The sequence below is a fragment of the Tetrao urogallus genome, assembly GCF_951394365.1.
Source record: "Tetrao urogallus genome assembly, chromosome: 14".
In the NCBI taxonomy this organism is placed as follows: Eukaryota; Metazoa; Chordata; class Aves; order Galliformes; family Phasianidae; genus Tetrao; species Tetrao urogallus.
Genome location: NC_136827.1, coordinates 15975738 through 15987747, shown reverse-complemented (window position 1 = coordinate 15987747; position 12010 = coordinate 15975738). Strand labels below are relative to the sequence as shown.

At 42.5% G+C, this 12010-nt stretch overlaps 1 protein-coding gene across 1 annotated transcript in view; it reads left to right on the top strand.

Annotated features, from left to right (window-relative positions):
* The window catches only part of RAPGEF6 (Rap guanine nucleotide exchange factor 6), a gene marked incomplete at both ends in the record, with an annotated part of 102092 nt that overhangs the window by 75692 nt on the left and 14390 nt on the right, over positions 1 to 12010 (top strand). The window contains 7 exons of the mRNA XM_079542376.1: positions 174 to 188; positions 1691 to 1931; positions 3020 to 3403; positions 5364 to 5575; positions 6450 to 6573; positions 8501 to 8524; positions 10855 to 11075. Of these exons, the coding sequence (XP_079398502.1) occupies positions 174 to 188; positions 1691 to 1931; positions 3020 to 3403; positions 5364 to 5575; positions 6450 to 6573; positions 8501 to 8524; positions 10855 to 11075 (1221 nt within the window). The remainder of the gene's footprint in view (positions 1 to 173; positions 189 to 1690; positions 1932 to 3019; positions 3404 to 5363; positions 5576 to 6449; positions 6574 to 8500; positions 8525 to 10854; positions 11076 to 12010) is intronic.

Here is a 12010-nt window from a genome sequence, read left to right as displayed (position 1 = left end):
GCAGTAGATTACTGGACCTTCGCAAGTTTACCATAACAACTATGCAATTATTTTTGAATGCTAGAGAAAACCAAAATATTTCTGACCATCTAATACATGCTCTTTAAGTTTTGTAAACATCTACATCTTGATTTGATGCTGACACGGTGTTTCTCTTTCTTCCCTGCCCGCAGCTGTTGGGTTTTACTGTAAGTATCCCGATGTGCAGCATCCTGAAGGCCTTAATGTTGCATGGCTTGCCTGATAACACATTGCACTGGTGTAGTTATACTGTGTGGGCAGTGGGTAATCATGAGTCCTGTGAGCTTCCCTTTAATAAAAGTCCATAGGAGCTCCTTCTGAGCGCTGTAGCTCGTGGCAGAGGGCTGGGCTGAAGCAGAGAATGCCTCATTAATTCCCATTTCTGCCACTGATATGCTGGAAGACATATCAGGCAGGCTGCTTCACTTCTCTGAGACCTTGCTTTAAACGTAATTACTTGCATCCCTCTTATGGAAGCTGGATGATAATGCATTTTGAGATTGGGTTTGTTCTGCTTTTGAACTTTGCCTAACTAAAATTTGTGCATGCAAATTGGAAATGCGTCCTGTTCAGTCAGAACTTGAATTGTGTGTAGGAAAGTACTTTTTACTAATGTTTACCTGCTTAGAAGAGAAGGTGATGAGATGGACGTGTGCTTGTTTCCATCACCTGCTACTTACAAGTCACATCGTGTTCTGGTTGCATGGCATTCCTTTCCTTCCAAACTAGACTTCAGTTTGGGCTTTAAACTTGAGTGTGTTCTGATTTTTAGGTATGCTAATAACACGGTATGGGTGTTTTGGCTCTTGTGTTAATCTGTGATGATTTTAATGAGCGCAGACATTTCCCAAACAATTCCCTTGGGCAGGGGATGCCCTGCCTGGCCAGCCCCTGTCTGTGGATGCGGCTCTTACCACTGAGATTATTAAAGGCTGGGCAAGTAACAGAGAGGAGGAGGCACCTCTGCAATAGCCCTGGGCATCTCTGCTGTGGGGCTTAAGATACATTTGCCTCAGACTTTTTTTTTTGCCAGTCAGAGATATTTTGAGAATCTGTAATAACTGTAATGGAGAGAATTATTTCCAAGTGTCAAGTTATAAACTAAACATGCATTTCTTTAAATAGTTGTTTCATGCGATAGTCTGCCCCAGATAAAACTGTTCTCTGACACGTTTATAATTCCTAAAATATGTTTTAAATAGTTCCACTAGCAAAAGAATTAGCTGCTGGCAGCAGCTGAGTTCTTTCAGGTTGAGAGAGGGAGTGTAGAAGTGTGCAGCTAGTTCACAGATGCAGCCAGGTCTCCCTTCTCACCTGCATTCTCCTGCCCACGTGCGTGCACCTCCCTGCAGGAGCACCTTGGCACTCAACTCTGGATCACAGGACAAAAGCCAAAAAGGAGCAGTGCTTCCAAGGACTTTGGTGTATGCTGAGAAGGGCCGTGTACAGGACAGTCATTGGACATGTAGATGTCTCGAGCTTCGTGTTCATGGGATGAGGTAGAAGTTAATTCAGCTGTGGAAGTGCAGAGAGGTGAAAGACTCCTCTTTTTTCCGTTCAAAGACTGAATGCTTACATGGACATTTACCCAACGATGCAGAAAGCAACCTCTTGTCTTTTCACACAAAAAGTAACTTCCTACTTTCAAGGTGTTCTTCTGTTATTTCAGATATTCCAGACCAAGTAATAAGAGTTTTCAAAGCAGACCAGCAGAGCTGTTACATCATCATCAGCAAGGACACCACGGCCAAGGAGGTGGTGAGTCACGCCGTCAATGAGTTCAACCTGACCGGAGCCCCGGACACGTATTCCCTGTGCGAGGTGTCCGTCAGCCCCGAGGGGGTCATCAAGCAGCGCCGCCTTCCTGATCAGTTCTCCAAGCTGGCCGACAGGATTCAGCTCAATGGGAGGTAATGCAGCCTCTGTTTGGGGTTGGGTTGGGGTTTGTTTGCATGTTAGGGTTGAAGCATCTGAAAGAACGTGGGGAGCGATGTTTTAATGGAAACAGACGGGTGTCTGTTGGGAGAGTAAGGAAGTGAATGTCAGCAGTGCTTTCCTTCTCTTTCCTTCTCTCCCTGTTTTACCTTCCTTTTCCTTAAGCAAAAACATCCTCCCTGACTTTACAGCAAGCTCTCTTTATGAGAGCTAAGTTCAGCAAATCAGGATAACGTATAGTGGCTTTCACTTAAAAAGAAAAACTTGTATTTCGTCTGACACTTTCCATATGTACTTCAGGATTAAAGTATGCAATTAACTTTTGCCAGTGATGTCATGTTGCAATGAACTGATACTAACCTGAGATAAATTCTTCCATTTTTATGTAAACTGTTACAAATGTTTTCTGACATGTAAAGTGCTTCAGCTCTATCTGATGACCTGCTCCATGCCAGAAAGGAGTTTATTAAGTAAAAACTTCTTTAGTCTTCTCTGCTGAGCAACAGAGAGAATTTATGAGAAATAAAGTTCTATGTATCTGAAAACGAACTGCTTTTGACCATGGAAATTAATTTTCCAGATACCTTTTCATTTCCTGAATACTGTGAACTTCATGTAAATATTAATATGCCACACTGTATTTACATAAGAAACCATGCTTAATTTGTTTAAGAAATAGAGAAATGAGAGATTTCTCAAGACTAATGTGCATTTAAAGTGTTATTTCTCTGCTAAATTTACGAATGGAAAAGTGACCTTTGTTTGAAGATGAAAGCTGCAGCATGTTACTGAGTACGGTACAGAAAACATTAGCAAAGAGATAGACTGAAACAGCTTTGAAATGCTGAAGGATGAGGCACATAACGTACAAAGGGTACGCTGTCCCTGCCTCTCTCTTTGCCTCTTATTCTCAATTGTCACCAACAAGGTGGAAATGCTCTCCTCCAAACACCCCTCTGGTGTCAGTAATGTCTGCATTGCTTGGCTGTGGTTCAGCGCCTTTGTTCTCACGCACCCTCTGAAGAGCATCTCTAACATTCTGTTGCAACTCCACTGTTCTTAGGTATTATTTGAAAAACAACATGGAGACGGAAACCTTATGCTCAGATGAGGATGCTCAAGAGCTGCTGAGAGAGAGCCAGATTTCCCTCCTGCAGCTGAGCACCATTGAGGTGGCCACTCAGCTTTCCATGAGAGACTTCGAGTTATTCCGTAACATTGAGCCTACAGAGTACATCGATGACCTTTATAAGCTGGACTCCAAAACAGGAAATGCTCACTTGAAGCAGTTTGAGGACGTCATAAATCAAGAGACCTTCTGGGTTGCCATGGAGATTTTAGCAGAGCCCAATCAACTCAAAAGGATGAAGATTATTAAGCATTTTATTAAAATTGCCCTCCACTGTCGAGAGTGCAAGAACTTCAATTCCATGTTTGCAGTTATAAGGTAAAGCACTTCTCATCTGTCAGATCTGATTCGTGGTGTCACGGGCAGCTCTGTTAATATGAAGGTGTATCTTCACAGATTGCCAGTGGTGTGGGGTGCTGTCAAGGGAAGAGCCAGGCTTTTCCAAATGCCAGAGTGGCCCACTGTCACTGTGTTCTGTGCCTCCCTTGCCCTCAGAAGCTCAGTCTCTGTGTGTGACTGTCTCCTCTTTAACCATTACCTAGCAGGGAAGGAGAAGATTTGGACAAGAACGCCGTTTGATTGATGAAGTTGAGAAACGTGCCTGAAAGTTGCTGCCATTTTCTGTGATTCTAGCACCCAGTTTCCCTTTTTTCAGTCAGTGTTATTTTTTAATGTGCATTGAGTCATATCTGCAGTGATGAGGTTACTGTCTTCCTTTCATCGTAAGGGCTTCCTCAAATCAGTCTTGTTTTAGTTGAATATTCCTTCTCATTCTTTCTACTCATCGGCTCGTTCCTCTTTTTCCCTCTTCACGATTAGACTTTCTCTTCTGATTTATACTTGGTGCTGCTACTTTGACTTCAATGGTGACAGTTCAGCATTTCTTTTATTCGCAGTTTTGCAAAGCCCTGATTGTATTAAAAAGAAAAAATCACTGTGATTCATCAGACAGAGCTCTGGATTCGTACTGCATCCCAGCACCTGTCGTAGAAAATACCATTTTATAATTTTAATTTCAGAAGGTCTGCTTCCATGCATTGCCATTGTATCAAATGAGATAGGCTTCTGTTTAGCCGTGTGTTAAAGAGTTAATGAATTCCCTTAGAAGATGCTGCTCAGCCGTCAGGGCTGTACTTGGTACATGGTGAATACAAATGTGGATGCTGAGCCTAATTTCTATTTCCTGCTTCCTAATCTCCCATGCTTTGTTGTAGGTGGAAAATTAACTTGTCTTATTTCTGAGTTCAGCCTCACAAGGCCACAACTGAAGTGGTCTTTGATCAAAAAGTAGCAAATAAATTAGCTTTTATTTTGCCCTGGTTTCCAGAGGAGTATGTTTCTGTTGGCATATGGCACAAGGATTCTCTTTCCTGCCTTGCATTTCGTGTCAATACGATGCCATGTGTTACATGAAACAGGAAGATACCATCTTAATATAGCACAGAAAAGAGAAGCTGTGTGGGGACATATGTTAGGTTTCTCGTGAGAGAAAGGCTTTGTTTGTGACTTTACAATAGCATGGGGAGAACTCTGTGGTCAAAAAAATGGCAAAATAAGTTTTGGAGACTTTTAAACTGAGGAAAAATCTTCTTAAAGGAGCAAATTGCATCAATCCAGGTTTGACAGTGAGTGCTGGAGGACATCGCCTTCCAGTACTGCACCTAGAAGCACGGTCAAACTTTGCAATGACTGTGACACTTCTTGAGCAAAATTGGTGACCAGTTATCATTGGGAGTGATTACAGTTAATTATGTTTTTTTTACTGTGTCCAACTAATTCTGGCTATATCTTTACTTAGTGTGGGAGTGGGGCATAGTGACAAAGTGCAGCTTATCTGCTTCTCTGAGTTCAGTCCCTCAGTGCTCCCTTATAGTTCTCCCCAGCATTGCCATTTTGCCTGCTGCCCTTCTCCATTGCCTCTACAGCCGTGTGTTTGCCACACGAATTTCTCACCTTTTTTGTCCTTATTTGCAGTAGATGTTTTCACAGGAGAAAAGTGGTTTGCAAATTAAATGATGCTCAGTGCGGTTTCCAACGAACTCCAAGTTCGTTCCTTGTGAATAAGGAGCAGTCATTCTGTCTACAGTTCTGCCTTTCTCTTGCTTACAAGAGCGAGCAGCAGTGGGCTTTCTGACGGACTTGCAGCCTGGCATTCCCCCAGCTTTCAGTTAACTTTGTGAAAACTGTTTGTAACCCCTCCAAAAAGCCCCACAGCCCTTTGATTCCTTTCGAAAGGGAACCATTCCACTAACAGCTAATAATGGTGTCTGCCTTGCAGTGGGTTAAATCTGGCTCCCGTGGCACGTCTCAGAGGCACTTGGGAAAAGTTACCAAGCAAGTATGAGAAGCACCTCAGAGACCTTCAAGATCTTTTTGATCCATCTCGAAACATGGCAAAGTACCGCAACATCCTTAGCAGTCAGAGCATGCAGCCTCCAATTATTCCGCTCTTCCCTGTTGTCAAGAAGGATATCACATTCCTACATGAAGGTAATGTCAAACACAGCAAAGTAATAAACCAGGCACTGAATACATTACAGCCCTGTCTTTGGTGCTCTGTGATTCAACTGATGTCTAAAAGGAAGCTGTTGCCAGTAGGGTGCTTTTGATGCATCCTTTGTAGGAGCACAATGAAATAGAACTGTGAATGCATAATAGAAGAGACCAATCCCAGCCCAAAAAAAATAAACATGAAGTGAGTATTTTGAATATTTTAAAAGCAATGCTTAGTCTTCATTAGCTGTCCTAAAGTTTAGGATGACTGTGCTGCCTAGTAATGACACTGCTAGGAGAAATATATTCCTCTTACAAGAACTTGTTGCTGCAGTGTTTCTAGGTTTCTTGTTCTATGTTGTGGTTTTCAGACAGCTATGATGATACAACACCTCCTACTCTTGCTTTCAGCATTTTTAAGGGTTTTTGTTTAAACCATCCCCTTTTTTTCTCCTTACAAAAAGTTCTGCTCCCAGTTGGTTGAGGTTGAGTGTTCACAACTATGCCGGATTCCTGGTTTGGATCCCTCAGAGCTATTTGTGCTGTTTTCAGAATGTGAATGCCACAGATGTCAGTTCTTTATTTAGCACTCATGCCAATGAATTTGGGCATCATTTGCTCCTCTTTCCTCTTCCTAATACATACTGCTTTAGAAATTGATTAATGAGAGCAGTGCTAGATAGTTGGAGTGGGTCTGTCTTTTTGCTCGAGTTCTTCGTTTTCCTGCTACACTGACTAAAGCTACATTGACTAAAGCAGAGTTGTGGATGGAGGGCAGGAAGGGAGGAAGGCTAATGTGGAGGGGCTAGAAACACATTCTATATACAGAAATAATTCTTATTCTTTTTGTGTGTGCATTTCAATGGTGCAGGAAATGACTCCAAAGTGGACGGCCTGGTAAATTTTGAGAAGCTCAGGATGATTGCCAAAGAAATCCGCCAAGTGGTGAGGATGACCTCAGCCAACATGGATCCAGCCGTAATGTTCAGACAAAGGTGTGCAAATTAGAAAGGCAGTAGGACTGCAGGTGGCTCAGTGGGTAGGGATCTGGGTTTGTGTGTGCATCAATACGTCTGTATCTCATTGTGTGACTTACCATTGACATTTACCATCAGAACCCAAATCTTTACCAAGTTTTGGCAATGCGATGCTCCTAAAAGTTACTTTTAATGACTGCTGAATCAGTTTGTCTAATAAAGCAAAAAAGAAAATGCTCAATAAAATGATCAGTCGAATTTTAGGAGCGATGTAGTATTAGGCAAAAACCATACATGTAAAATAACACACAGAAATCTATGAATCTGAAATGTTGCTTTTAACAATCTAAACACACAAAAAACCTGATAAAATATTTAAAAATAAAACAACAAAGCAATATTTTTAATTTGTTCTAAGCACAGCTTGCTACACCTACGTAATGTTTGGTGTCTTCAGGCTGTATGCAGGTGGAGAGTGTCTTCCTGCCTTGTTTTTCTTCCTTTTTCTCCTCAGTGCAGTACATCAGCAGGCTTCATGTTAACAAACTGCAAAACAAAAGCGCCATGGCTTCTAATGTGGTGCTGGTGAGCTCTAGATTACTCTTAGTGGAACTGAGTAATACCCTGCATCTGTTTGCTTGTCCCTGGCTTAGAGAGCATCCCCAGCTCTGGCCATCCCACCCCGTTGTTGAGCTCAGTGCCCAGCCCACTGGGGAGCTGGGTCCATGAGTAACTGCACAGCATCTGCTTAGAAAAGCAGCAGAACAAGCCAGTGGTTGGGATTCATCGACACCAATGGGTCCTGTTTGGTACTGGCCTTCAGGGCTGGCTGTCAGCAGCCGTGAATATTTGGTTTAAAATCAGACTGGTTGAAGGCTGAGGAAAAAATAATGGATCCCTCACAGAAGTTGTTTAAGGATTGATTCATTTGAAAGCAGAGGGTCGCCTTCATGTTGTCATATTTCAGCCACTGAAACTTCCTTTTTAATCACAAAGCTTCTTCTCAGTTAGCTGCTTTTCAAAAAACACGGCGTTCACAGATTAAATGATGTGCACATCAGCTTCCCTGATGCTCCTTCCCATTCTGAGTCCTAATGAAGCCTAATCACTAGATGAATTAGTAGGAAACAAATAGTTACCTTTCGTATCCTTGCCAGAATTAACACAACACGTCTTAATGACCACAGTTTCAAAAGTGCCTACCGAGTTACAATGCACAGCATCTAATATTAGTGATGCTGCCAAAGATTAAAAGAAAACGACTCCTTGTTTTCAGCATTTAGATTCATTTGCATTGCCTCTGGTGTTTGATCTATCAGTTTGTGTTATGAAGCACCAACAAACGTTTTTGAAGAAGATTAAAAACGAACAAGAAAAGATGTTTGTTAGTGGTAACGAGAGACCTGCTAACGAGTTCATTGCCAATTAATACAGAGCATTGAGCTTTGCAGGGTGTGTTTGGCAAACGGCTTGTTTTCCAGCAAGCAATCAAGGGAAAACAGCACCATAAACTTGAATGCTGATGATTTCTCATACGTTTACTGCCATCCTAATGCAAAGAATAAATTAACTTAATCACTTTTTCTACAGTATGAATAAGTTAAAAAGCTTTTGCTTGCTCCACCAAAATTGAGTGTGACTTACGGGAATCACTTAACAAGAAAATGTAGCATGAGTTTGGATTTTCAATTCAAAGGTTAATCTTAAAAATAAGCAAAAAAAACTGATAGATGTTCTTCCATGTTGGAGTGTTTGAGCAAGTCCTGTCCTTGCATTCCATGAAAACATTGTGTTATTGTTTGAGACGAATTTTGCTGTATAGAGATTTTTTTCTTTTCTGTTCTTTCCTGTCTACATCTTTCTTCCTGACTCTCAACTGTTTTATTTTTTTCCTGTGCTTTTCTGTTCAAATACATGCTTCAATGTATATGGCTCTTGCTTACAGGAAGAAGAGGTGGAGAAGTTTGGGGTAAGTGTAGAGCTGAATGCAACTAAGATAAATAAAGATTATGCAACTCTTAACATACTGCATCCTCCTCGATAGTGCATGCTCCTGAAGTACAGCATGCATTTTATTAACCCTGCAATTCGTATTTTTTTGAAAACAGGAATAAGAGATTTGACAGTCGACTTTGTGCAGCACCTGTAGAGATGCTGAGTCGCTTCTGTTGCTAGACAAGTTGTTGGAGTTTTGGCTTACTGCATAAAGAGACAAACGGCTGTGCAGTTATAGCAGGAGGCAAACTCTGTTTGGAAATTAATGACTTGGTCTTTAAGCCATTATGCGTTTTAAACTGTGAAGAGGCATTGAGTTGATATTGGTTGAGCAGTTCCCCCTTCAGAGTTTAAGCTTCAAAGTCTTTGTTTTTAGTGTGTATTTGAAATACACTTCATGTTCCAGAGTCCTCGCTGAAGCTTTAGTTGTTCAAGGCTGGATGTTGAAATGACTGTGATGGAGGGTACTGGGGTTACCTGGTGAGCAAGCTGGCAGTGCCATGGGGCAGTGAGCAGCAGGTGACCTGCAGCTGTATTTTGTGCATTCTCCCTTGTGTCTTTGCCCCTCAGCTGCTACCTGCAGACCTCAGCCTATGTGCCTTTGCCCCTCGAAGCTCTCCTGTTCATCCTATGGGCTCAAAGCCAGCTGTGCATCCAGACACAGGTGCACACTGGGGAGGGACCAGCAGCAGGGCAGGCTGGGCACGGCTTTGGGTGCTGTTCCCTGCAGTGAGCTGGGCTGACAGCAGGACGGGGCATGGCTCAGCGTGCGGCTCATGGAGGGGAGAGGGCCCAGGTCCCTCTGGAATCCTTCCAGGCAGAGCAGGAGGTGTGCTGTGCTCATGATAGAGCAGGAGGTGTGCTGGGCTGTAGTGATTGCCAGCCTTTGGCATTGCTGGGAATATGAGGTCGTAAGGGAAAATGATTTTTAAGGGAAATGAAGCTGACTCAAAAAGTGAACTCCAAAGTTAGAAGAAACAGTGTGTACACATAAAGTAAAATATGTATTATACATATGAGGAAAGATGGTATATTTTCCTGTTTTGTTACAAAATAGGCATTAACTTTGCTCTTGCCTGTACAGAGATCAGTTCCAATGAGTGTCAACAGTCCATTGTGCCATCTGCTGCTCTTTGCCTGTAACAGCGTTAGCTTTTTGTTTAATTAAGCTATACATACAGTTTTTAAGCTTGTATCTTCTCTTAGCTTCATTTATGAATCATCTTCAAAAATATTGCAGGCAGGTGGTTTCCACCATTTCTTTGCTTTTAAACTCAACTTGTTCAATCCTTCAGGCTTCCTCCAGCAGTATGTTTCATTCTGGGTCTGTTAGCTATGGCAGCTCTTCTGTGCTGGGCTTTGTTTATCCTCCCACAAATGATTCTGGAAACGCACCCAAGCTTTTGAGAAGTAACTTGACAAAGAATTCAGCCTTTTAAAATCCTCTGACTTTTTTATTTTTCATTTTTTTAAATATAAAACCAAAAATCACACCCTCTTCGAGCAGCTTTGCTGCAACTTCCCACGGGAGTTTTCTTGTAACATATGTGATGGTCTCTATTTACTCAAACACACAAATGGATTAGAGCTGAAGTGGCCGTAGGACTCCTGGCAGTTGAACAGATGTGATGTGTATTACTCACTGTATCTGATCAGTTGTTTGGGCACTGATGTCGTCACCTTTCATAGATGTGAGTCCATACAAGCATATGTACGTTACGGCTGCCATCCTGACCTTTGTTGGAATACATTTTCAAGGAGCTGCTGTTTTTACTTCATTGGAGAAAGAAATCAGGCATGCAACAAGTGGTGCTTTGCATATTTAACGCAGTTTTTTCCCTCATTTACGCGCAGTCAGAAGCTCAGGTTTCTAAGTGGTCGTTGCTGTGGCAATGGTGACAAGTTACTGCAGTAAGCCTGCAGCACACAGTGGGCACCAAATTCCTTAGACAAACGAAGTTAGCAAGTTTGTCCTGCAGAAATAGCGTGGGCTGTGCAGAACAGGAGCACAATCCATCAGCAGAGCAGATTGGGTGCCTGGCACAGCCTGTGCCGCATTCTTGCAAGTCCCACAATTCCACGTGCAGTCCTTTTCCTAGGCTCCAATCGCTGCTCTTCTTTTGACCAGAATATTTTAAGACAACCGACGTTTTAATGCCGTTCATCTTTTTTTAACTCATTTGCATCAGCATGCACTAGCCCTAACTGAAGAATACTGGTAATAACCTGCTTTGACGCTCACTGTTCAGCTCCAAGTTGCTGCTGAGACCCCAGGCCTGACCTCTGTGCTCTTCTCCTTTGCAGGTCTCTCAGCCAGGGCAGCACCAACTCCAACATGCTGGACGTGCAGGGAGGAGCTCACAAGAAGCGGGCACGGCGCAGCTCACTGCTCAACGCCAAGAAGCTGTACGAGGACGCACAGATGGCGAGGAAGGTCAAGCAGTACCTCTCCAACCTCAACGTGGAGACGGACGAGGAGAAGATCCAGATCCTGTCCCTGCAGTGTGAGCCTGCCTACAGCACCCGTAAGTGCAGCGATCTGTGAGGGTGGCAGTTCTGAATGTTTGAAAACATGGTTCCTTCCCTGGAAGCGGCACCTAGGATCTTTGTCCTCTCCCTCCAGGAAAACTCGCTCTGGGAAGCAGCTTGTTTGTCAGCTCATGTCGTCACAAACTGATAGAGTTTCAGCAAGCCAGCATTAACATTCTGATCTTGGCTGAGTTCAGAAAACTTCAGTGACATTTTTTATTTTAACCTTTAGTTCTTAAAGTGTGTGTCTTTTTATCAGCCTGGAAGGAAATTCAATAGCACATGAGCTCTGTTCTTGCCCTCTTGTCCTTGTACAGAATTAGGAAGGATAAAAGTAACGTTTACCATATGAACAGCAAGAAAATGAAACGAGACAAAATCAATACAGAAGCTGCAGTGACTTACAGCTCAGAATAAACCAAGATTGCTGAGAAGCAGAAGTCAAGTCAATATTGACTGATGGGATTGACATGGCTTGACAGTCCAAAATAGAGGACGATAGCGGGACAGTTTTCGTAATTTGAAGTCCTGTGCAGCTGTCTAACTGAACAAATCTGCTCTTACACAGTGCACAGTAATTCTTATTTCAAATTGAGAAATGGTAATTGCATTTTATTTTGATCCTTAGAAATGTTCAGATTCCTGATCAGTAGGGTTGTCTCAAAATAGCAAGGTGGTAACCTCTCTAATCAAGTAATGTCTCATGCTTGTTTGATGTGCAAATGCAGCATCTTACGCCTTTTTTTGTCCTCAAATACCATTTTATCTGTGATGAGGTAACCTAAAAGCATGAATAGGAAATGACGCCTTGAAGATAAAGCTTGAAGTCCTTTCCATTATTCAGTATTAAGAGCGCAAATTCCTGTTGTCTCCCAGAGAGCCTTTCTGTGTTGTTTTTTTTTTTCTCAGATAGAAACTATGTAGGGAAACA